Source organism: Daucus carota, chromosome 4 (genome assembly GCF_001625215.2).
Source record: "Daucus carota subsp. sativus chromosome 4, DH1 v3.0, whole genome shotgun sequence".
In the NCBI taxonomy this organism is placed as follows: domain Eukaryota; kingdom Viridiplantae; phylum Streptophyta; class Magnoliopsida; order Apiales; family Apiaceae; genus Daucus; species Daucus carota.
Genome location: NC_030384.2, coordinates 22290474 through 22317471, shown reverse-complemented (window position 1 = coordinate 22317471; position 26998 = coordinate 22290474). Strand labels below are relative to the sequence as shown.

The window sequence follows — 26998 nt, the reverse complement described above, 5'->3', positions numbered from 1 at the left end:
GATCCTACAAAATTTTTCTTTTCTTTTTTATTTACTAATACCAATCTTGCAAAATTTTTGGCTATTACATGAGTCATGACAATGCCAAAAGTATAATTTATAAATAATTTTTTATAAATTTCACCATCCTAATTACATGTACTTCTGTTTATAATTATAATTAATATTCATATTGGCTATATTTATCAATATTTGGATCTGTTATTATATTAAATGATATATCTATTAATAATAATTTATAGTAATAACACCATATATTTTTTTAATATATAAGAAATCATTCTAAGAAATATGATCAAGATACAACATCAACATCTTACTATTTAACATATTTAACCATTTAGCTAAGAAGAATTAGGATAATCATTTTTAATCAATTTGTTAGGATAAAAAAAAGCCAATTCATTGCGTAACATGTAAAGAACGATCCAAATTATATTAAAACTCCTTGCCATCTTTGATACGCCGATACCCGTGCATTGGTTAAAGTAAAAAAACCCGACTTTCGGCCTATCAATCCGGTAAAAGATATATATACATATAACTGGATTGGAAAAGCAAAAGGAGGTACTCGTATTAAAGGAAAAGAGTTACTGGATAGAGAAGAACAAGATGACTCCACTCCATCCTATCGGCTATATAGCATTATGAAATCTACGTGTCTATTTGGTACTCGTCCCCTCCAAATTCCAATACCGTTATGTGCACGAGATCCAAAGGATATTCTACTGTCAACCAAATATTATGCCCTTAATGGCTTAAACGACAATGTTTAATAAAGACTAAATTGATTACAATAGCTCCATCTCAGCAAATCCTTGTCTTCAAGGATTGAAGTCAGGGTACTATGCTATGATTGAGGAAGCATCCTCCCAAGTGGTGTCTTCGGGAATAGCATGAGAACATTGGATATGCCAATAGACAACAACAGTGTTGTTCCTCTCGACCATCTTTCTATCCAACACCTTAACTAGATAAACCAAGAATTAACATTTAACCATTTGTGCTCAGTTTTGGTAAAGCTGTAGTAGGGGAGTAACGGTTTCCGATTTTTTTCTTTAGGAGGCTAACATGGAAGACAAGATGTCCTAGACTCTCAGGTGGAAGCTCGAGCTTATAGGCCACTGGACCAATTTTCAGCCACACTATATTATAGGGACCAAAGTACTTATGGGAAAACTTCAAGTACTTCTGGACGGCAATTGAGAGTTGCTTATAGGGCTGGAGTTTCAAGTAGAATAGATCCCCTTGTTGGTATGTAACCTCGGTTCGTTTCTTATCAGCATAAAACTTGTACTTGTGTTGGGCAGCCATAATGGACTCATGAACCAACCTCTGGCACTCTATAATGCGCAGCCAGAATTATCACCAATGTTTAACTCATGAACCAACCTTTGGCACTCCATTATGATATCACCAAAAGGAGCGTGCATAGGAACCTTACTTCGAATCACTTGTACCATAGTCAAACAGTCAGACTCAAGAATCATTATTTCCCACTTATTCAATTTACACAAACTCATGGCTTCCTGGACTACCAAAGCCTCTACAAAACGCCGGTTGAACGTTACCATGATAAAGCTTCGATTTACCCGGAATCACCTCACCCTCTCCATTTCTGGCCAACATACCAACACCATAAGATGCACTCTCACTAAAAGTTGCAACATCGATTGTTATCTTGACTATATCATTTCGGGGCTTTACGCATGCATACGCTCCATCACCAGTTCTACAAACTAGTACAGAGTCTGAGTAGAGTACAACTGGGCCATCGTTTGCCTAAAATGGAGAGATGAATTGATGTATTTATTTAATCCGTCAGGACTGACAGGGCTGGTCACGGAATTTTTACATATAGATCCCTTTATAACTTATGGGGATTATATTAGTGTCAAATGAGTGAAAGCTGACGATACTATTACCGAGTAATTCTTTTATGTTCCCAGGAAGGCATATTGAAGGTGTGCGGGTAACTCCTGAAGTTCTACAAAAGGAGCCCTCAATGCTATAAGGTGGTGGCAACGCTTTTCGTTCCCCAAGATTTTAGAACTGCCTGCTTGGCAGATGGGCCATAGAGTTGACTAAAAAAGTGGCGAACGGGTGCGTAACAGTTTGGGCCAAATCCTGAAGAAAGCTAAAAAGGGCTGTTTGATGAGGCTGCGTAGTATTAGATAGTTGGTCAAGTAAAGACTGACCAAGCCAATGATGTTTAGCTGGTCTTTGCGAACGATAAGTTTTTAGTGATTTCCCCAGAGATCTTTATCATTAATGCAACCTTCACTTTTCTCATTCATGGAGTTGTATTTAATACGTCTACAAAATATGATTATCCACCCGTTCGTTAGTCATGTGGGTAATTGGATCGGATTACTTAGTGTTGTGCGCCACTTATGTCAGGTTGGTTGTTTAAAAGACTTTATTTTTACCCCTTGCATCTTCATCATTTTGAAAGGTAGACCCAGTCTTCTGGATCTGCATTAGTCCTATTTCAGGTACAAAGCCTCTTCGATAAAGACCTCTTTCTCTCTTTATTTTATTTCTCCCCCATTTATCTTTTGGTGATTTAAAGAGAATAAGCATTATCCATTGAGTAAAAGGGGGTTTGCTATGATTCGGGCGGCTGGTGGCTCCTTCGAGAGATCCCAGCTTTCAGCTCAATCTGTTGCTTGTTTCCATTTATTGACATTCAAGGAAAGCCTTGATCGATACCTTTACTTTAAAAATAGAAAAGGTGATAATGCACTCAAGCAACCAATCTTATTAACGCCTAGATACCCAAAGACCGGTTTTCTCAAAGAAGTAGAAACGATATGACTTATGATACCGGATCCAGGGAGAATGGGAATATACACTTATGGTTGGCCGAAGAACCAAAAGAGATGCTTCTTAGTATCTTACTCAAGTGAATTGGTTTCGCTCTAATCTACAAGATACTCCTTCATCTATGTCACCACAAGATTAATCGGATAACTTTTTTGATTCTAGATTAGATTGTTTCTAACACTGTAAATGGCCCAACACAATGTATATAACTATATCAGCATGCTCCTCCTTGCTCGTGTAATTAATCATCTGGCTCAAATAGTCAAAAAAAATTATCAGCACCATGACGTTGATATCTTCCACCTCTCATTCTCCAACATTGATCTGTAAAGGGGCATTCGACTAGAATGTTGTTTCTTCCTCACCATTACATACTGGACATATAATTGTAATTGGAACAAACTTTGCATACAGATTAGTTTTCATCGGTAGGTAGTGAGATAGAATTCTTCAAACGATCTTCAATACCTTAGGAGGTGCTCTGATTCACCACAAACATTTTCATATGTTGCTATCATCCGAAACCTGCCAATCTCCTTTCATCATTAAAATCATTTTATATGCCCTCTTAACAAATTACTCCTCATTATTCTCCAACATCCAATATAACTGATCATCATCATTACCCTGCTCACTCTTTCACTTATTCAATTGTCACCAACATAGGGCTTCCTTAAAGTACTGCCAAAGCCTCTGCAAACTCCGGTTGCATGTTACCTTGATAAAGCTTCGAATTACCCAGAATCACTTCTCCATTTCTAGCCCACATACCCATACCATAAGATGTACTTTCAACAGAAGTTGCAACATCGACTGTTATCTTTACTTCATCATTTCGAGGATTTACCCATGCATATGCTCCATCACCATGTTCTACAAACCGGTACAAAGTTTGAGTAGATTATATCTGGGCCTTCGTCCAATCTGCAAGATACTGCTTTATCGATGTCACCACAACATTAACCGAAGACTTCTTTTGATTCCAGACTAGATTTATTCTAGCACTCCAAATGGCCCAACACAATGTATCCATATCAGCATGCTCCTCCTTGCTCGTGTGATTAATCATCTAGCTCAACAAGTTAGCAAAATTATAGCACCATGACATTGATATCTTCCACCTTTCATCCTCCAACATTGATCTGTAAAAGGGAATTCGACTAGATCATGGAATGTTGTTTCGCCCTCACCATTACATACCGGACATAACATTGTAATTGGAACAAAATTTGCATATAAATTAGTTTTCGTTGGTAGGCAGTGAGATAGATATCTCCAAACCATGTTCAATACCTTAGGAGGTGCTCTGATTCGCCACAAACACTTCCATATGCTGTTATTAATTGAAGCCTACCAATCTCCTTTCATCATTTGAATCATTTTATATGCGCTCTTAACAAAATACTCCCCATTATTCTCCAACGTCCAATATAACCGATCATCATCATTACCATGCCCTATTGGAGTATTTAACATACACTGCTGATATCTATAGTTGAATAGTTCTCTAATTATATTATGTCCCATTGTCGTTCTCCATCAACCATAAGAGATTAGACCTTGATCTCATCTAACCCCTACAAATTGCTAAAAATGAATGGATTTATGTCATCTTGGATCCACCGTTGATTATAAGTTAGAAAAAGAAGGTACTCACCCGCATCCATAGCATCTTATATGAGGTTTTCGTGATGTGTTGTCACTACAAGAAACTGGTCTATCAGCGATAAAATTTATCAGCGACCGCAAAGTTCGTCGCTAAATTTTATAGTTTAGCTTCCAAAACTGGTGCAACTCCTTTCACATCAACCCATATGACTTTTCCCTTTTACTTGACTTGTAGCTGTCAATTGATAATTTATAGAACCATCAATTGATACTTGAGAGAACAGTTGTTAATGGTTTCTTGAGTATATCAATTGATACTAAATTTTGAGCATAACTGTTGACGAGTTGATGATGCAGTTATTTTTCATCCATTGATGCTTCCGACTAGCATTTGATTCTTCACTTCACATGTGTAGATTACATGACTTAGAATATTTACAGTTTATCACCCTAACTACACATCTATTGATAGAACAATTGCTACATCAGTTGATGAATTAACATCTATCAACTACTAAGTCTGCTACATGTTTTGTTACTGCACAACATCATTTGTTGATCAGTTACAATGCTAAATAACAAAATACAACATTAAACTGTTTTTACATCATCACGTATTACATATTCCTTAGAAAGATCAAGGCTAGGGACATTACCAGTGCTCATGTACCATCTCACAACCAATTACCAGACTTATTGACCAAACTCTTCTTTTTGAATCAACACTATTTCCTACTTGACAAGCTTGGAGCTTCAGCCATGCCCTCGCGCAGCTTTAAGGCGAGTTATAATGAAGAGACGCCTGCTCATTTCATGTAGGACCGCTACTCTATAAATAAGCATTATCAACATGCAGCTTTCCTAGTTGTCTTATTTGCATTATTAGCTGTCATTGTACATTCTCTAATTTTTTAGAATATTTCTAAGTGGTCAGTGTCACCTTATATATGTGAGAATTTATGTGCAATCATTTTTCGTGAAAAATATGTTAAAGATTAGCATCCGAAGTATATTCTCTCTTTACTCAAATATGCATATTATCGACCTGTATATCTATCTTTATTGTGGGGTTGAAATGAGTAAGGGGGTCAAGGAGTATGAGTTTGAAATATCATTTCCAACATTATGTTTTTAGTATTAAGTGACGCATAGGGGTGGTAAAATTAGACACGATCGTGACACGAAACCGACTCAAAAAATACGAATTAGGGTCGGGATTTTTATATTTCAGGTCGAGTAATATTTTACCTGAAAAACATAGGTCGGGGTCGCGGTGACCCAGTGTACCCGAAATCGACCCGAAATATATATATATATATATAATATATTATGTTACTTATAAATTTATATTACAAAATTAGATACATTTATGATATAATTATATATTATTAAAAAGATTTTTATTCACATATAATCTAATTAAATTATCATATATATATAAATATATATATTTTAAAACATTTAAATAAATGTAATTATTATAATTAGAATAATTATTTATTAATAAATTTCAGGTCAAACCAGGTCATTTTCGGGTTGAATGGGTACTAAACAGGTCGGTTCGGGTTGAAATTGTCAACCCGTTTCGGGTTCGGGTCGGGTTGACCCAAAAACTGGACCGGGTAAGACAACCCGACACGGACCCGACCCATTACCCGAAATTACCACCTCTGGTGCCGCAATAAATATGTTTAATTTGAAATTTATGTCATTAATTTTAATTAATTTAAAACAATAATATAGTTATTGTTATAATATATTTTTTGTATTAAATATTAATATTTAATTATTTGAATAGAGACAAATATATAAAAAAAAACAAATTGATTCATATGTCCTCTATAGCTCATAATCACATCCCTTTCTCGACATAAATATTCATATTTTGAGAGTATGAAATATGTGTTTAAAATTTTATTTTCTTTCAACCAAACAACAGTAAGATTGTGTTCACTTGGCTGGAATAGAATGATGAGAGAAAAGAATGAATTTTGTATTCTATAATGGTGTTACTTAGAGAAAATGTTTTCATTCCTTCACTCATTCTCTTGCTACTATTTTAACTACAATTCTAATCTAAATGTTTTAGAAGTAATGTTCATTTCATTTATACATCATGTTTCTTTATATTTTTTATCACAACAAATTTAAACTATTCATAGTAAATAATAATATCATATTTTCTTGTTTTTTTATAAAGAATTTAAATAATTTTTATTCTATTACATTAAGTAAACACAATCTAAAGATTTGGAATGCATGAAATCATACCTCAATCTAGTTACTCGTAAACCGAATAATTTATATTTATGGAGGCTGGCTAATCTTATACTCCCTCCGTCCCTCTTATACTCCCTTGGTCCCTCTCAATTGAGATGGGGTTGGGCATACATTTTAACACTCTCAAAAAATATAGTTTGCTAAATTATTTTTTATTTTTTTATTTTTGAATAAATTTTTATGCAGAACAAGAATTTTTTTAAAAAAGGGTGTAAACCAATACTTTATATGCACCTTAAAATGTATGTCAAGAAATTGAAAAAAGTGTTAAGAAATGAGAGGGGGAGAGGGAGTATAACTAAGACCAGGTAATTTTTCATATGACAAGAAAACAAGACATGAAAATTTAGTGTTTGTATTTGCATTTTGAGCACACGACACGAAAAATACACGAACACAAAGTACACGACTGAGATGTCGTGTCGGTTTTGTGTTTACTCTTTCGGTACACGACACGAGGTACAAGAAATAAATATAATTTTATAATTAAATATTAATATTTAATCATAAATATGTATATTTATAATAAATATATGTATATTTTCTTTTAATATAATGCATAGTTTATAATATTGTAAGTATAAATGATATAAATATATATTTTTCATATAATTTTATAAATTTTTTGTCTAGAAATCTAATATTTACATTAATTTATATATTTATTTATATTTATATTTAAATTTGATTTTACACGATAACGATACGAAAAGGTACACGAAAAATACACGAAAATACACCAATTTTAAACGTATCTGTTTTGTGTTTGGTATTTGGATACACGACACGAAAAGGTACACTACACAAAAGTATAGGACGGGAACTAATTGCGAGGTCTAAGTATAACATTCAAGATAGTCGGGTTATAAAATTTATTTCAAAGTGAATATTAGTGAAATTTAACCTAACTTATTCTGGTTGGTCCATTAGCTTCGACTGTAAATAACTCTAATAAATTAAAAGTAGAGTTTAGTACTCAAAATCGCCATAAAAGTTTTTCAAATGTGATGTAAGGTTGATGGAACAATATATTAGTATTAGTCGAGTCTTTATTATTTTCCATTCTTTAAAGTCAGATCTTTATATCTTGTCCACCAATTTCTTGATCTGCCTGACTTCGTTTTTGGATTTTTTTTTTTTTTTTTTGTTAATAATAGTAGCTTTTCAAAACCTGTTGTTGTGGTCATCTTGACCGTGAAAGTAATAGAAGCAATAATAAATTAATAATATATTCATATAGTGTATGTTTCAATACAAATGTGTGCATAATTATGTCCAACCATATTATTCATTTGACCAATGAGAAAAGTACGTATTGCTCCTAAAACAATAAAAAGATGCATGCTGATGGTTATGTAATTTGAAAAATATTTGTCTTCTGACAAGCAAGTGGAGGCACGAGTAACATGAAAATAAACCACAATTCCATGAGTTGATTGAAAGATAAACTAAAATAATCTCCACAAACAAACAACCGATGAAGCCGTTGCATTTTGCAAGAATCAGTGAAATTATTTTGCTCAACGTGGGACAGCTAAAAATGGCTCAAGTGAAAACTATTGAGTAATTATAGAGAAAATTCTCTAAGACGGTTGAAGACATTATTGATTGATATTTTTATTTAATATAATTTGCAGATTATATTGTGGTGCAACCTTTCTTTGGCAACCGGTTTATTTGCATCACATCTATTATAATCCATGTATCAATACTAGTTCATAACTCAGTCCAAATGTGTATAATTTTATGGTTTATATTTTAAATTTAATTGAAATATAAACTGATCATATTTATTGAATTTTTAAATATTTTCGAATTAGTTGATAATAAATTTGGAGAACACATTATATGTTAAGAAGACTCGTATAATAATACAGACCCGCTAATAAAACTCGACTGACCAATAAAATTATTAATATTTCAATTTTAATATCATAATATTGTCCGCAAAGGTTGGTTCAGCTGGTTAAAGAGGGGACATGTATCCTCATAATACTTTTAAAGTGATAATGTCGAGTAACTGAAAATAACATTAGTGTATTTAGTTAAAATATATCATTTGGTTGTATATTAATAATTATATATAATTATTAATTAGGCTTACTTTAGACAATTGATTCATACTCATTAATTGTGGGGGAAAAGACGGTGCTTCTCGTAATATGTCGAATGATATCGTGAATTTATAAAATTTGGTAATTGGAATATCATTATATATATTGGGAAAAAAGTATTTATTTCAAAAGATGTGAATTATTATTTAATAATATATCTTTTTGCCAAAACATCATTATGGAAAGATAGAACGCCAGTAACTTCAAAAATGTGTCCTAAATAAACTTTTCATTTTATTGGTATCTAATGTATTCTTAATAAGAGATAAATTGCACCACTTTGGGTCATTGCCTTAGAATTCGTTGGGCCTTGGCATTCTTAGATATTATTGGGCCGTATACATTAATTTGTGGTGGAATGTCCATGGAGGCCTCCCTCGCATCACCATTTTTCCAAGTTGAACCAAGTGTAAATTTGTGTGAAACTATGGGTAAGTTTATTGCCACACAATTACGTACGGGAATATGGACAACACTACCATAGATTGAGATTATTAAAATTTAGGGACGAAGAAAACCAGTTAATTTATAATTGAAGAAGTCCGGATTGTTCGGTGAAATTTACATATTTCACTAGCATTATTGCTCGTGCAAGGCACGGGCCTCATATAAATACTTTTATTATATTATTACATTATGGTTATACATTTAGATATTCTCCTTAATTTACTAAACTCTATTAACCTATCCTTTCATAGTTTTTACTTTTGGTCTAACCTCGAGGATAGTTGTCCTTCTAAAACCAAGATAAACAACGAAAAAAATGTGGTCAACATAATTGTTCAAAGACCATTATTTATCAAAGAGTGAAATATAAAGAGTGCACGTAGCTTTTATCGAATTCTGACCCCAACCCACCCCAAGCCAGAAATGGATGGGAAAAAAACAGATGGAACTTGAGAACTCATACATATTGTAAAACAGCATTTTGTATAAGCATATAGGTGGATCAGGTCAGCAGCTGCATCATGTGGAAATTTGTATGAACACTATAGATTCCGGAGTTCATCCCTCAACCTGAGAGAAAGTAGGGAAGTATGATTAAGTTGCAGCACTACAATTGCAATATATTAGGATTTTTGAAGAACAGTCGAATTCAGTCTCACCATAACAAAGATTTGCGAAGCATCCTGTAGACATCATCAGAACCAGATGTATTGTGAGAACATATTAGGCCTTGGATATTAAGCATGCCATCTTCCATAAGGAGCCATGTAATGCAACAGTTCCTCAACAATTGATCCTTCTCCTTTCTAGGCATAGGACACTGCTTCTTCAGGATAAAGCCTTTCAAGTGGAGGCGGCGCTTTCTTTGGATCACCAGAAACACATATCCCTCACCTTCAAAAAGATTTCAATTAGTTGCCATGTTGCACAACTAATATCAACTTGAAAGTTACTTCTAGTCCAAACATTGTATTTAGTTAAGCAAATGGGTGTTCCACATAACCGGACTTCGAGTTCTTACAAATGATACCTTAACTTCACATCACATAATTTCTCATTTTTTTATAACTAAACTCCATTTTACTTGAAGAAAGGACAAATGACAATTAAAAATTATGCCTTGTCTAGCATAAGAGCTAAATTGTGAAGCGCTGATTGTAGATGCCCTCAGCCTATACCTAGTGAAGGAGCAAAAACGTAACACCATACTATTTGAAAATACAGAAGAAACAAGAATGCATTAGCTGATAACCTACAACATGCAAATAACCATAATCACCTGCACTTCAACATCACTTTTCTCAACTTCCATGACAATTTAAGCAAAAATATCTCTTCTTCTTGTCCACATTATGCCTCAAAATCTCATCTGGAAGCCTGACCCTTCCAGAGTTGATAAATCTCACCTTCAAGGAAAAAACATAACAAGTATTGGGAAAAGAAAGTGTAAAAAGAATCTCGGAACTTGGAAAATAGGTTGCGTCGATATATACCACAAGAGTAGAATATGCTATTGGCTAATCAGGCAACCCGCCAAGCAAACAGCTGCCAAGTCCAACCTTTCTTAAATCAATGTAATCGTCTTCAGATATTGAATTCAGTTCACAAGCCTCTAGCATCAATTGATGTCGATCAAGTATTCCATGGCACTCTTTTAGTACATATTTAAAAATACATTAATAGGGGCTAAAGTCAACTTTTTTTAATTTTAAAAAGGCTATAACAACTGCACAAACAACAAGCATGAAGCAAGCAAGCAAACCACTAATCCATAATTATGTTCTAAGAGAGTCTAAAGTGAGCGGAACTGCTCCAAATTAACAAAAAAATTCATCAGTACTTTTTAAGGAAGGAAACTCGCAACCAACATATCATAGTTGTACCTTCTGAAAGGCTCCTTTCTAATGAGATTTAAGTAGCTTCCATAACAATCTTGACTTCTGCAAAGGCAAACTGATGCTTCATTCTCTCCTTCCCTACTCTGGAACATTTTCACAAAATAGCAACATCAAAATAATAAATTTACCGGAAATTATTATCTCAGGTACAATCTTCAGTATAAGGAATTGGTAGACAAAAGAAACTTGCCTCCGTAATAGAGCTATAATATTATTTGCAATGAAATATCTATTAATCATTAAAGATTGATGAATCGTCCTTCTAGCTATTTTAAAAAAAATATATCCAAGACCGGGCTAGTAAACAAAACATAAACTTTCTCCAAGACATAATACTTGCCAATAACTATACAAAGGATTGAGCTAAAGTGCGAGAGAACGATCACTATAAAGCTTCATAAAAGGAAAATCTATATATGTTATGTTCACACGAGTTAATCTTTCTGTCCTACATATTTTGACCAGATGTCCAATTTGACATGTCGCAAAAGTAATGGCTACATTTGATTATAAGGGCAAAGTAAGTGTCAAAAATGCTATATAAATTTATATGATTGACAAAATAATTGGGGTAAAAGGAGTAATATTCTATTGGCATCAGGGATGAAGAAACTAACTTTGTTTCATAATTAGGTTTGCAAGAATGACAAATCCGACTTGCATAAATTACCTTGTGCGCATCAACAACTACCAAGTCATAACCATTAGCATCACCCTGCCACATAGAGATGGATAGTCCGGTACTTATACTTGATCTAGAGAATGTAATATTATATATAAAGAACTTGATGATACCTTTGGTCTCCAGGGATAAATATTATAAAACTCGAGTGCTGGTTTTTTTTTTTTTTTGAATAGAATGAATCTCATCTTCCTTCTCAAACCATTTCCAGGCAGGGTAAACCTACTGCACTTCAAGCCTGCAAACTGGATTCACATTAACTTCATAGTAAATAAACATGGTATTTTATTGGGTTTGTGACGGTAAAAGCCTCCACCTTTTGGTCGCTTCATGTCGGATGTACAGTATATTAAAATCATATTTAAAATTAGATATAATTAAACAAAATTCAGATTAAAACATCCTTGCGATATAAGGTCTCCTTAATTTGCAGTTTTTCCTCTCATATTTATGACATTCTAGATTTCACTATCTCTCTCCCTTGAACCTTAGTATATCTTTCTTACATTTTTACTTAATTTAATCTTCTAATTTTAATAAACATAAATAATGATAAAATCATGCATCAAAGGGTACTGTATATATATCAAATACGATGACTTTAAGAAAATCAATAAACATGTATTCACAAAATTGAAAATGGATATTAACTTTATTAACAAGGCGGGCATCCAAGTGTAAGCAAAGTATAATAAGATGCAGGTGAGTCGAGAGTCCAGAAGAACTCACCTGGTCGGACTTGCAGTAACAGAGATAAAACTCTATGGACAGCCACCACCAAACCTCAAAAGAAGCACCACAATTAACTCTGAAATCAAAGAATGGTATTACATAACCTGTGAATGCTTTCTTACCATAAGAACAATAAGCTCAGAAGTACAAGTGCACAACTCTTATAAAAATGATGAAACTACATTACATATATTTGACTTACTTCACCATAAATTTTAAGAATCTCACTAAGAATGCAAGAATGAAAACTTGATTGTCACGAGCCGACCATGTCACAAACGGCCACACCCATCCCCTTCATTTTTATGCCCGCCAATGTTAGGCTTGAAGAAGAAACATCACCTGCAGAAACACCATCTTTTATTTTTATTGTCAGTTTGTCACGTCTGTAATTCCGTGTGGGTAAGGATATGATGGCATCATCCTGCAACTCTTCATCCTGTAGAAATCGATGTCCTGGAAAATAGTATCCCAACTCCTAAAACCCAATTCCACCTCCGCCTAGTGTTTCTACTCAAAAATCTAAACCGCAAAATAATCCAATTCCAAAATTGCTAAAATATTCATTTCATACACATAACAAAATAAACTAACAACCCAGATCACAATTTAAAACCTAATCAAAAATTTTTGGCCAGCTGACACTGCCCAAAAACTGCACATCCATTCATTAATCCTAAATGCTAAACGCAAAACATAAATTACATAATTACCGCTTTTATTAATTTTAACATGACAACCATCAGCCATGATTTCGAGCAAAGCTTAGAAGGGGCATTCCTCAGGACGGAGACATGCCACATGTCATCGGCGCAAATGACTTTAATTAGGAGAGGACTTCAAGTGAGGAGCTGAGAGTATTGAACATAGATTCGGCTTCCTTTCAGTCTCTAATAATGAGAGAGACAGAGAGGAGATGATGGATAACAGGAAGACGTAGAATGCAATCAGCTAGAACCGGGAAGACAAGCAGGCATGAGCAATAGAGCGATGGTTTTGACAGGGTGAGGTTCGGAATTAGGCCCGGAGGGATGTAAAGGTCTTTTTATACTGAAATAAATTCGTTTAAGAAATGAGTTATTAGGTTTGGAGGGGCAGAACAGTCTTTTGATACTGAATAAATTTTCTCAGGAAACTAACCTGTTCTCGTATAATAGATATAGTAGATGGATCAATTCGAATTTAAAATAGTTTTTATGGTTGTTTCTATGAAATTGTGAAGGACGGTTTGGTCGATATTTCGATAATTTATTTATTCATATAACATTAGATTATTCTTCTTTTAACCATAGTGGGTCTCATAACATCGGTCGTAAATATTGGTTGATATTCACCGATTAGCAATCGTTATCGTCTAGTCGTTATTCGATCTCCAAATTTCGCTCGTCTTGTTCGTTGGAATTTCTTGTAGTGTAAATTCGATTTTTTTTCGAAATTTTACATTTTCTTGTTTAACGAATCTTTCACTCCTCTTAAAATAAACTTGATTTCGATATTCTTTTTTAAAGAGAAACAATAATTTAAAATCAATTTTAGATAATATCGAAAATCATATGCATTTTATGTAAAGTTGGGTAATATTTTTGTATTAAGAGTATCTCCAGCAGATTAGCTAAATGAGATCCTAAGTTATAATTTTAAAAAATATGCACAAAACTCCACTCCAGCAGAGTCTCTACTCATTCCCTAAATATTAGGATCCATCTCCCATTCCTCATAAATAGGTGATCTATAACACATTCCTCATTTGATTTTTAATGATTAAATATTCAACTCTCACCTTTTGTACACTCTTTCCCATAATAATAATAGGGAACACAAATAAGGATCATTGTTGGGGTTGTCAATCAACATAGAGTCCCTATTTTTAAGAAATTGAATTGTTTATCATATATTTAGGGAACCTCTTTAGGACACTGTCGGAGATGCTCTAATAGAACACACATCTTATATACTTACATCTCATATTTACAGAAGTATTCATAATTTATATTGAAATATGTTTAATTATAGATAATTATTTAAAGATATTGGCTTCAGAGGAATCATGCCCTTTTTAAAATATCTTCTTCGAATGTATGTTCTGGTGTACACTATTCTTCTTGATATAACAGTACATCTTAATATATTTAACAACCATACATGGAACATCTAAACAAATTCTTGATTTAAAATTATAAAACTCCAAACATACACTTTTATATTGTTCTTGAGTATTAGGTTTTTTCTCCCTCGCTATTATCCAATAAATTCATGACATGCTCTACTAGATTTTATATATCCCTTTTTTTTGATAATGAGATTATATATATATATATATATATATATATATAGGCTCATGATCAAATAGAAACCACTTTTAAAATAAAAACTAGAAACCAATACAAGTTAGTGATATTCGCAGTACAATTTAGTGATATTCTCTTTAGGATGTAGTGATATGTGTTGCAAGAATTAGTGAAAATTTGCAGAAACAGCCCAGAATCTCCATATATGTTCGAAAAACTGCTCAAATCTCCAGATCTGTTCACGTTTTCGATTCAGATGGTGGTGACGGTGGTGGAGATGGTGGAGGTGAAGGTAGAGATGGAGGAAGGATGATTGTAGCGAAGGTGTGGGTGACTTGAAGTAGGGGGTTGGAGCGTTGCCGGAATAGTGGCGGCTCCGCCGCGTTTTGAAGTTGAGCCGAGGTGGAGAAAGAAGTATGAACGGGGCTGAAGGAGGTTGAAGCAGTGACCAAGATGGGGTTGGTGAAGATGGAGGTGGAGATTGTGTTGTTAGAGAAATAATGGAGGTGGAGATGGAGGAGGCGGGTGGCATAGAGGTGGTGGTGGTTATGGAAGAGGTGACGACGAAGGTGGTGGCAATGGCGGATGTGGAGGTGGGGTTGGTGAAGATGGAGGTGGGGTTGGTGAAGATAGAGGTGGAGATGTGGTTGTTTAAGAATTTAGTGGTATCTGCTTTAGGATTTAGTGATATTTCAGCTTGGTTTTTAGTTTCTAGACTAAGCAAGTTTCTATTGGAGTAAAACTCTCTCTATATATATATATATAGAGTACTACTCCAATACAAACCCTCTTATTCTAGAAATTAAAAACCCAGCTGGAGTATCACTAAATTCTAAACACAATATATCACTAAATTTTTTAACAACCCCACCTCCACCTCCATCTTCTCCGGCTAAGCCTCCACTTCCGGCACCACCATTTCCGCCGCTCCCTCCACATTTGTCGCCCACTACCACCCCGTTCACGTCCATTATCCTTCCATTCCTCCTCCACCGTCTCTACCACCAACATCCACCCACCTCCACCTCTTCCACCACCTTCATCTCGACCTTTGCCATCATCACCTCCACCTCGACACTTCCACCACCAACATCTTCACCTCCACGCGCTATCTCAGGTCGTACCTCCGCCATAACTCCATCTCGACCTCCACCTCCCCCACCCCCGCATCCTCCATGCCTTCGCCCCCTCCATCTGCACCACCTTCTTCTTCACCACCGCCATCACCACCAGAATCAACAAACAAAAACAGATCTGGAGGTTTGCATCAAGTTCTGGAGGATATCACTAATTTCTAAAGCGGATATCACTAAAATGTATAGATGATATCACTAAATAGTATATCAGAATATCACCGATTTTTGTAAAAATATCAGGAGCGGGTGGTAGAGGTGGTGGTGATGAGGGTGAAATCAGAAATAATGACATGAGTGGCAGTGTTGGTAGGAGCGTGTGGGCATAGATGTGATAGTAGAGGTGGAAGGAGAAGAGGGAGATGAAGTGGGGTTGATGAAAGAGAGAAGGTGGAAGGAGGAGAAAGAATGGGGGCAGATCTGGGTGGGTGGTTACTGCTGGGTTATAATTAAGTGTAAGTGAGTGCCTTTAGTAATTTAAGGAGTTTCAATAATAGTTTTTAGTTTTTATTTTAAGATTGGTTTCTATTTGATCATGAGCCTATATATATATATATATATATATATATATATATATATATATATATATATATATATATATATATATATATATATATATATATATATATATAGGCCAAGGATCAAATAGAAACCAATTTTAAAATAAAAACTTAGAACTAATCTTGACCATCTATCTAATATAATTTACTTTCAATCATAGCCATTCAAATAATAAAATATGTAAAATATAAAAAACAAAGATTTTGTTTAATTGAATATCATAACTGATTTCCGTTTCTCTCTCTTCGCTCCATGATTTCAGCTCCTAGCAGCTTTCTCTCTCTAAACTGTAGTTTAGCGACGCCATTGTCTTCAATTACTGTCTTCTCTGTACTCGAGCTTCGATATCTCTCTGTCTCTATTGCTCTGTGTCTCTAACTCGAGCTTCGCCTCTCTAACTCGAGGTGGCTTTTGTCTGTTTTTGACGTTTGATTGAAGCTCTCTGTCTCTGTTATTCTGGAGCTCTCTCTCTTTGTTGCTTTGTGTCTATAATTCGAGCTCGAGAAAGTGTGGTTGAAGTAGATTCGAATTGCTGAAGATGATTATATCAGACTTAACGAAGATTAGTGATAATCAAGGTAAAGTTTGTTGTTCACTGTTTTTGTTTTTGATATAATTTGATGATTATATCAGATTACAATGTTTTCATGCTCATATTGCTTTTGTAGTTTAGGCATGCTCATATTCTTGTAGTTTCTATTTAGTGATATGTCTAATATAATTTAGTTGTATTCGAATTGTGTATATTTTAGTGCTTGTGTTTTAGTTAGAGTTTAGATATGTAGTTGCTGGATTGATGATTGTTAGTTATAGTAATTGTGTTTAGATATGATTTTTAGTCATATAGCTAATATAATTTAGTTGTATTGGAATTGTGTGTTTTTTAGTGTATGTGTATTGGATAGATTTTAGATATGTAGTTGCTGTATTGTTGATTTTTAATGTATGATTGCAAGTTTTTGATCACTGAGTTAGTGTGTAGGTGCTGCAGTATATTAGTAGTGTTTGTTTATTATTTTCAATGTGATGCAGTAGGCAGTTATAGTATGATCCTGTTAGAGTATTATAGTATTATGTATATAATTTTTGAGTTTTTCTGTTGTATTTCAGGTTCAAGTTGCGGTGATTCGTCTAATGTTTGTGTTAGTATTCCTGTTTCTTCAACAGAAAGCGAAAAATCAGTGACGAATTGCATTGTCTCTCCTGGTGGTATGAAGTATTTTATGCCTAGTTCTGTTGATGGAAGTCAAGTACCGTTTCAAAATCAGTCATTTGATAGCTTAGATAAGGCGTACAACTTTTACAGAGAGTATGGGAGGCTAGGGGGTTTTGATGTACGAAAAACAACGGAGAAGAGAGATGCTGATGGTACCATAATTTTGAAACATTTTGTGTGTAGTAAGGAAGGTTTTGTTGATGGAAGTCATTCTGAAGGAATTAGGCAAAGACGTACTGTGTCACGGAGGTGTGGATGTAAAGTAAAAGTGGTCATGAAAATTAGGAGCCAGAACAGATATTATATTTTCAATTTTGTTGAACTTCACAACCATCCGCTTGCTAGTGAAAGTGGTAGACAGTTTCTGAGGTCTAGTAGAGAGATGACAGTTAGTTTGCGAAATTTTGTTTTTGATGCTGCGAAGGTAAATATCGGCTGCAGCAAGGCATTTAGCCTGGTCAAAGAGATGACAGGTGGATATAGTAATGTTGGGGCAACATTACGTGATTTCAGGAATTTTAATAGGGATTTAAAAGAATTTGTCGGTGAAAGGGATGGACAGATGCTGATTGACAAGTTTAAAGTATTACAGGAGACATCAAAATCATTTTATTTTGCTTATGAACTTGATGGTGACGGGCATTTGACTATGCTTTTCTGGGCTGATCCAATTAACTAGTAGGAGGAACTTTGAAATATACGGCGATGCTGTGTCATTTAATGCCACTTTTGATACTAACAAGTAAGTTATTTTACATTTCAAATTGTTGTCTTTTAGTAATAGAATTATTAGTTTTCTTTTTATGTAATGTTGTTAGAATGTCGATAATGGTTTATATTATACTACAATACCTTGTCTGGAACTATGAAGTAAAGTACGTATATTTGTAATTTTTTTAATTAATCTTTTTAACAAGGCTCAAGGTGCAGTAGACAATGGTATACTGGAGTTATATTTGCAGTACCTTAGTGATAATCTCAGTATATTTTAGTGATACCCTAAATATATTTTAGTGATGTCTGCAGTGTATTTTAGTGGTATATGTTAGTTTATGTGGTTTTTAATCTGTTTTATCTATGTTCAGGTATAATATGATTTTTGCACCTTTCACTGGTGTTGACAAACATGATAGATGTGTCACATTTGCTGCTTGTTTGTTATCGAAAGAAGATGTTGCTCATTATAATTGGGCCTTTAAACATTTTGTCAAGGCCATGGGACGCAATAATGATTTGGTTGCTAGCAAGCATCGCCTATGTATGTGGCATATAATGCAGAAATTCCCTATTAAGGTAGTTTTTTAGTTGTTTTTTAGAAATTTGGTTCCTAGCATCTGAAATTTACTGTCATATATTTATGTAATTTTCCATAATATTGCAGCTTGGGAATCGTTTGTGTAAGGAAACAGACTTTATGGAGAAAATGAAAACTTACATATGGTCATCGAATTTGGAAATTGATGAGTTTGAAAGTGGATGGAAAGCGGTTATAGGAGAGTTTAAGTTGGAACATAACAAATGGTTATCAGATATGTATGACATAAGAAAGTCGTGGATTCCTGCCTATTTCAGGGACAGTCCTATGTTTGGCTTGATGAGGACAACTTCAAGGTTCGAAAGTGAAAATTTTTTCTTTTCACAGTTTCACAAGCAAGGTGATACTTTATGTGAGTTTTGGATACGTTTTGAGAGTGCAATGCATAGGCAGCGGAATGAAACAGAACGTTTAGACCATGAGTCTAACTCAAGCAAACCAAACATTTTATCAAGATGGTTCATTGAAGATGATGCAGCTGAGCTATTTACACGTTCAATTTTTTACAAAGTTCAAGAAGAAATTTTGGCATCTTGCTTAGATATGCAAATCAAGAGAATGAGTGAAGAAGTTGATGGGGTAACTCATTTTGAAATAAAGGATGTCAAAGTTAAAGATAAACTTTTTAAGGTATGTGTTTTCCCCTTTATAGTAGTATTTTATATATTCTAATTTTGATTTATATTTTTTTTACAGTAGTAATTGTTATTGTGGAACAGAAAGTAAATATAAAATATTTGAAAATATGCATAATATAATTTTAGTAATGCATTATTAAAATATTTTGCATTCTGATAAATTGTAGTGGCATTAGTAGTTGTTTTGTATTGCAAGTAGTCATTAGTAGTGATCTGGATTGGAAGTAAATGTACTGGACCACCTGCCGAACTTTGGTTTTTATGTAAATTTATTTTTGAAGCATATCTCATATTGGTAATGGTTCAAAATGGTGATTTGAATGGTGATTTATCATTCATTTTGCAGGTTACTGTTAGCAAATCACATGCCGTATGTTCATGCAAACAATTTGTTATGTGTGGAATTGTTTGTAGGCATGCTTTCTGTGGCTTAAAGCAGATTGGTGTCACAAAATTTCCAAGGAGTCTCGTGCTTAATCGTTGGATGAAAGTTGCAGAAAGTGGCACTTCATTGGAATCTACTGTTGTGTGTTCGGATTATTTTAAAATGGAGCAAGTGTCGTTGAAGTTGACAAACTTATGGTTTGATTTTCGTCAGATTCTTAGCAAAGCTGGAGTTGAAATGGATAAGCTTGACTATGTTCACAAAATCATTAAGCAGATAAGTAGTGATTTTGAAAAGTATGATGGAGATTCTGTTGATTTTACTAAAAAGGATCATATGGCAGCTATGGTAGGTGAACAGCCGGTTGAAGAGGTTACCATTCTTGCACCAACTGTTTCCAGGAACAAGGGAAATTATTTCAAGCGTCTTGTAAGTGATAGAGAGAAAGCAATGACAAAAGCAAATAAAAGAGTTCGAAGATGTAAAGAATGTTCGGCAACCACTCATGATTCGAGAACTTGTCCGAAGAAAAAGAAGGATGGAGGAGCTGTAGTTTCGAATATGTTGTGAATATGATTTTAATTTTCAATTTTAAAAGACCTTGTGCAGTTGTCTTTATAAAGTGTTAAGTACATTTTGATTTTATGTTTTCTGAGTACATTTTGATTGTTTATAAATTGTCTTTATAAAGCATATTAGTACTGATACATTGTCAATTTATATTGAATATATAAACTGAATTTGTCAAGTTTTGGAGTGAAAATGAGTTGGTTTTTAGTGATATAGGTAATATAATTTAGTGGTGTTATCAGTGTAATTTAGTAGTATACATCCCAAGTTTTAGTGATATGTGTGGTTTTTTAGTGATATCCTGCTTTACTGTGTAACGAAAACAATGAAAAATCATAAAACTAAAATGAAACAATAACAAAAGTAAAAAAGCCAAATATTTACCATTGCATTTTGAGATGGTGACACTAAAATAACCATATCCATACAAAAACAATCCAGTAAATCAATTTTTAGTCTCAACATAATTCAGCCATCTAATAATTCTTGTAAATCAGTTTCTAATATTCTCAAACAGTGCACTTAAACAATGACTAAATCTAAGAAGGAGTTGGTCCTTCTTGAGAAGACCGTTCTACTTCGTGGAAAGAACTTATTAAGTTCACGGCGAATTTCACTCTCTTGCCAGATTTTTTTGCTGGAAACTTCTCTGCAACTTTTCCAGCTAGGACGACATTGATGATATTATGCTTTTCTGCTGTGTTGTACAAGGCTACAGCTTCTATGGTGATAGGCTCTTTGAGTTCATTCAGGTGTGAAGATAGAATTGCTGTGTTGTACTTGAACCTCAGCCTAGTTATTTGTTTATCCTGTGTTGGCTGCAATATGATAATTTGTTTATTAGTGTTTGTTATCACATAACTTTTTAAGCCTAATAAACAGAGCAATTTGAAAAGAAATTAAGGACATGCTGCATACACATTTGAATTACAAAGCTATATACACTTTAATCAATTTCAATAAAACATATTAACTATATCACTAAAACATATTAACTATATCACTAAACTATATTAAGTATATCACTAAAGTATGTCAGCTATATCACTAAAATGTAAAGCAGTATATAGGTATGTAAAATATGAAACTAATCTTACCCCTTCTTCTGTTAAGTCAGTATTCCAGTTTTTGATATCTCCTTTGAAGGTTTCCATATGGCGCATGAGGAAGATACCACAATCTGTGGAATTGTCAGTAGTCTGCCATGGCATTCTCACAAAACGAGAGGCTTCATTTTCCGCACTCTTGATCCCAAATTTGGATTTTCATTCCTACTTATATAATTGCAAAAGTGAGAATGCTGTAAAAGAGAAGTAAAATATTAGTATAGTGGACTTAAAACAGTGCATGTTTATATACATAATAGTGGAATGAAGGATAAAAAAATATATTACCAAAACCTCCAAAACTCTGCTATAGTACATCTTAGGCTGTGCTTCACGTTTAATATTGTCAATTATAAAGTATCCCATGGTTTTGATACCATAGCATACCAAATAATAATGCTCATATTTATTAATAGGAAAGCACACCTGTAATCATATTAAGAGATATTTTAGTTCAAGATATTTGAGAAATGTTGAGATCTATGTCAAAATTAGTTAACAAATGACATTTACCATTTCCACATCTTCCACTTTTTTGATGGAAAAAGTTTGAAGAATCTTGTCCATCCCACTGGCAAACGAATCATAAGTTTCGGTGACTTTCTTTTCTGGATCAATGCTGAAAATCTGGTTGATATAAAGATATTAGATTCTGGTGTATGTAGTTATGAAATAACTGAAAGAAATTAATTAGAATATATATACGAAGGCAGTATATATTACCAAATCTCCTATTGTGCAGAAAAGTCTTAGTGGTGACCCATCTGCCTTGTACTTTTCACTGTCATTTAGGATTGTTGCCCATGTATCGATCACAGAGTAGTATACACTTGTTTTTGGTTTCAGCGTCAACAAGTGTTCCTTGATACATCTCACTTCCTCCCATCTAAACAAATCATCCCTGTAATTATATATATTAATTAGTATTAGGCAGATAAAGAAATGTATATAACAGAAAGGGCAAAATACTTACAATAGCTCGCCCTTTTTCTTTAGCAAGAAGACCCAATATCCAAAGTCTTCATTGTTCATTCTTTCCTTGATATCAATCACCCTGTTGACATAAGGTGATTTTTGATATGGACCAACTTTCTTTGTCCGCTTGCTTTTTTCTCTCTCTTGTGGTTCTGGCTCTGGCGTGACCAAATTTTGATTACTTTCTTTTTCTATGTCATCCAGTCCAAGGGAAAAAGGAGGGACATATCTCTCATCATCTTTCTGTTGCTCAGCAAGGATCTCAATGTTGGTTCTGTCCATCTCTTCAACAACTTCTAGGCTGGCGACTATTTCAGGTGATAATTCATCACCCAAATCATCACCAGTTTCCTGGTTAGGAATGAGATATTCTTTCAGCATTTCACCGATAATAGCAAAGTTTTTATTATCGGGAAACTTTTCCCTTGCTTTCACTAAATCTTCATCAAATTTGGACTTTATGTCCACAAGTTCCTCTGCCCTTTTACGTAAATCATCAAGTACATCCTGAGAAGTCAATGCAAAATTTAGAATTGAAATATAGTGATATATATGGTAGTATTATAATATTTTAATAGGTGATCTATCTAATATACTCTAGTGATATATATAGTAGTTTTTAGTGATAATTTGCATGAATTATAGTAGTATGTTACTAATTCATATATAATGTACCTCTTCAGTTTGTTCAACATTTCCATCAGCTGCCTCTGTTGGAGGAGTGTAATACTGTGTATTTTGTGGACTTTGGCACTGAGTTGATTCATGAGGTTGTTGTGATGTTGACTCCTTTCTCTTCAGGTAATCGTTTTCAATTCTATCCACCTCTGACCAATACTGCCACGTATCCCAGGCTCCATCTTCATTATCATTTACCTGCAATTAAGGATGAAACACATTTTTACATAAAAAGAATAAGATAGGTTTTCGACTACGTATTCCATATACAAACAGGATCATACCTTTTGTCTTTGGAGGTTCAGAAGGATCAATTTTTTGTAGATATTCTTTTAAAATTGGTTGGATTGATCCAACTCCAAAAACTCCGTCAATCACCTCAATTTCTTGTCTTTGTCTCAACATTTCTATAGTCCAACCATTGTAGGAAGGAAATTGTCTATCAACTAGGTTCATTCCTTTGTACCTCACACGGTCGACATATAACAACTACAAAGTGAAACAAGTAAAACTATTAATTAGATTTTATATTCTATTTGAATATACGGACGAGAAAAAAAAGATTTAGATTGTTGTCTTACAGTGAGAAAGATTAGTGATCCTCGGAAAAATGTTGTTGTTGTTCTGTTCCAACTCTCCATTCCAATTACAAGGTAGCCTAGGAGGAAATCTGCCCAGTTATACTTCTTGAGATTGTCAAGGTTATCATCAAGTTGCAGCAGTTGTTTGTCCATATAAGAAGCTCCTTTTGTACCAATAAGCACATTTGACATAACAAGAAGGAAGTTTAATTTGAAGTTATCATTAACTTCTTGGTTTTTCATCACTTGAACAATCATCTGTGTTGTTATTTGATCAGATAAAGCGAATTGTGCATGCCAATCTTTGATTCTTTGACTGTACTTTCCAGGTGATGCCAGAATAATAGGATGTCCTCCATTTGGCAGGCCTAACACATCATAAACATCTTCACTTGTAATATTAATATCTCCATCCTTCAGCTTCAGTGAGATTGAGTGGTGATCAAAGATTTGGAGTACATTGTAGGCGATTTTGGTTGGCAAAATGTCAAGCTCAAAATCCAGTAAGAGTGCAAAACCAGCTCTTGTAACCCAGTCCCTCTGCTCTTTTGTGAGTTCACCTACCATCTTACTAAAATGCCTTGGAGATATCCTTATCTTGACCTCGTCTTTTTTCTTATTTATATGTTTAGCCCCTTCTGTTTTCTAATGAAATAAGAGGAAATAATTAGTGTTGTAGAAACCACAAGAAACGACAGTGCAGGGCATCACTAAAATATTGTACTCAAATTTCTAATTCTAAGTAACGAAATAAATAAAAAATACCTTAACATCCTTGTTCATGAACTTCAATAGTGGATATAATGTTCCAGCAATCCTTTTTCTTGGTATATGAGTTTCAAATGCAGCTTCCTGTTAAGAACATAAAACAATTTATACTAAGCAGTTGTATATTCAAAAATTTATACTAAGCAGTTGTATATTCACAAATTTATAAAACTATGTAACCTGCAAAATCATAAAACTTGCAAATACATGTAAAATATACTATTTAACAAGAAGTATATTCACAAATTTATACTAAGCAGTTGTATTTTAGTGATCTTAGTTGATATACTTTAGTGATATACTTAATATAGTTTAGTGATATACTTAATATAGTTTAGTGATATACTTAATATATTTTAGTGATAGTGATATTCACCTATCTAATCCTTTAAAACGAATCAAGATTTTAAGCTACTAGTCTACTTTAAACAGATAGATATCTCACAAACAACACACACAAATATACAGACATTCGATATATACTATAATTAAAGACTATATAAACGTCGATGCTTTAAAATCGAATTTAAGCACATTCGATATATATACTATATAATTAATAATGAAGAAAGTGAAGAAAGTGTACCTTTTTCCTTTTGTATTTTGTTATTTTAATCTTTGGTTGTGCATTGTTGACTTGAGCTTGATTTTCTGTTTCATCCTCTTCTTGTTCATCCTCTTCTTCTTCATCCTCATTTTCTTCCTCACTTTCGTTTAGTACATCGTCTTGTTCATCATCATCTTCTTCTGCACTATCTTCATCACCTTCTTCACGTTCTTGTGCACTATCGTCTTGCTCCATGTCTTCTGCACTATCTTCTTGTGCACTGTCTTCTTCACCTTCTTGCATATCTTCATCACTTTGTTTGTCATTATCTTGATCTCCATCTTGTTCATCCACCAGATTATTACAATTTTGTTCATCCTCTTTTACTTCATCAACAAGTTTATTTCCCTATGAAATCATACAAAATAATGATTTAGATTAATTTATAAATCAATAATACAACTAAGAAATAATGTAGTTGATCACATACAACAAGACTTTTGATATTTCTTCCAGCAGTAGCCTTTATGACTTTGTTATCTGGACGTCGATAGACTTTTGCAAGTGGTCTTTTGTCTCGTATGTTGTTGGTATTCATGTTTGCTTGATCTTCGGATTCTAAATCTACAGGAGTATCTGCAGTGTTTGTAAACTTTGACAAACTATGTGCACGAAGTCTTGAACTTATTCTGCATTGAACTATGTAACCTGCAAAATCATAAAACTTGCAAATACATGTAAAATATACTATTTAACAAGAAGTATATTCCCAAATTTATACTAAGCAGTTGTATTTTAGTGATCTTAGTTGATATACTTTAGTGATATACTTAATATAGTTTAGTGATATACTTAATATAGTTTAGTGATATAGTTAATATATTTTAGTGATAGTGATATTCACCTATCTAATCCTTTAAAACGAATCAAGATTTTAAGCTACTAGTCTACTTTAAACAGATAGATATCTCACAAAACAACACACACAAATATACAGACATTCGATATATACTATAATTAAAATTCAATTGAGGTTACCAAGAGAAGAAAATAGATTCTAACTTGTTCTGTCTTTTAGGCTTAAAAAATTATGTGATTAGAAACACTTAGCACTTAGCTCTGCTACAATAGTTTTATTAAAGAAATATTTCAGTTATACATGTAAGTCTTCACTAATAAGAGGTCTGCAATTCTCAAATCAATTCTTATTAGTCAGTCTTGACTAATAAGAATTGATTAGTAATACTTAATCTATTGGCACTCATGTGTTAATTACTTAATTCATAAAATTAGCTAGCCATGTCTTAATTAATCATATTAAGCTGCTTGACATTGGTGCTGAATCAATGCCTGATTCATCATAAATCAACTTGGAGTTTGAGCATGCCAGAAGAATACCAGTTAAATATTCGCTTTAATATCTGTCAGTTATTAATTGCTAAGTATCTTTTCGATACCAAATCTGAGTTTAGTAGCTAAGATAAAGAGTACTTTTCCACGGCATTTGTTTCTACTTTGGGAGCTTAATCATGATTCAACTTATGTTATAAAATCTGTCAATTAGGCTTTTGGATTACTGATCTAGATTAACATCAAGATGTGTTATAAAATCATATGTCTCAGCCTGGTTGTGTACTAAGTAATCTACAC

General features: G+C 33.6%; 2 protein-coding genes and 2 long non-coding RNA genes across 6 annotated transcripts; 2 read left to right on the top strand and 2 right to left on the bottom strand.

Annotated features, from left to right (window-relative positions):
* Positions 1–9592: 9592 nt before the first annotated feature.
* LOC108217913 (uncharacterized) lies at positions 9593–13602 on the bottom strand. Of its 3 annotated transcripts, XR_010291061.1 has the most exons (10): positions 13301–13602; positions 12790–12929; positions 12585–12663; positions 11969–12093; positions 11844–11888; positions 11159–11256; positions 10769–10926; positions 10555–10681; positions 9935–10169; positions 9593–9845 (listed from the first exon to the last, which is right to left on the bottom strand). It is a non-coding gene; the product is annotated as an uncharacterized LOC108217913 (long non-coding RNA). The 3 variants fall into 3 exon arrangements; XR_010291062.1 differs by having other exon boundaries at positions 11791–11888; positions 12790–13602; XR_001806258.2 differs by having other exon boundaries at positions 12790–13602.
* A 2448-nt stretch (positions 13603–16050) lies between these two features.
* Positions 16051–19515, top strand: LOC135152256 (protein FAR1-RELATED SEQUENCE 5-like). The gene is made up of 6 exons (XM_064092114.1): positions 16051–16135; positions 16252–16317; positions 17680–18424; positions 18871–19078; positions 19167–19440; positions 19490–19515. Exons 1-6 carry the CDS (start codon positions 16051–16053, stop codon positions 19513–19515), a joined length of 1404 nt encoding a protein of 467 aa, XP_063948184.1.
* A 131-nt stretch (positions 19516–19646) lies between these two features.
* LOC135151928 (uncharacterized) lies at positions 19647–20724 on the top strand. Its single transcript, XM_064091047.1, has 2 exons — positions 19647–19730; positions 20085–20724. Exons 1-2 carry the CDS (start codon positions 19659–19661, stop codon positions 20691–20693), a joined length of 681 nt encoding a protein of 226 aa, XP_063947117.1. The 5' UTR covers positions 19647–19658; the 3' UTR covers positions 20694–20724.
* A 1611-nt stretch (positions 20725–22335) lies between these two features.
* Positions 22336–22994, bottom strand: LOC135152070 (uncharacterized). The gene is made up of 3 exons (XR_010291171.1): positions 22773–22994; positions 22523–22700; positions 22336–22426 (listed from the first exon to the last, which is right to left on the bottom strand). It is a non-coding gene; the product is annotated as an uncharacterized LOC135152070 (long non-coding RNA).
* Positions 22995–26998: the final 4004 nt, after the last annotated feature.

What these genes read in the sequence shown, in the direction of transcription:
- LOC135152256 (XM_064092114.1), top strand. Translation starts at nt 16,051, where the DNA reads ATGCCTTCGCCCCCTCCATCTGCACCACCTTCTTCTTCACCACCGCCA. An exon ending in AAACAAAAACAGATCTGGAG is followed by an intron (nt 16,136 to 16,251) that starts GTTTGCATCAAG and finishes TAAAAATATCAG; the next exon opens with GAGCGGGTGGTAGAGGTGGT. An exon ending in TATGAACTTGATGGTGACGG is followed by an intron (nt 18,425 to 18,870) that starts GCATTTGACTAT and finishes ATCTATGTTCAG; the next exon opens with GTATAATATGATTTTTGCAC.
- LOC135151928 (XM_064091047.1), top strand. Translation starts at nt 19,659, where the DNA reads ATGAGTGAAGAAGTTGATGGGGTAACTCATTTTGAAATAAAGGATGTC. An exon ending in TTAAAGATAAACTTTTTAAG is followed by an intron (nt 19,731 to 20,084) that starts GTATGTGTTTTC and finishes TTCATTTTGCAG; the next exon opens with GTTACTGTTAGCAAATCACA.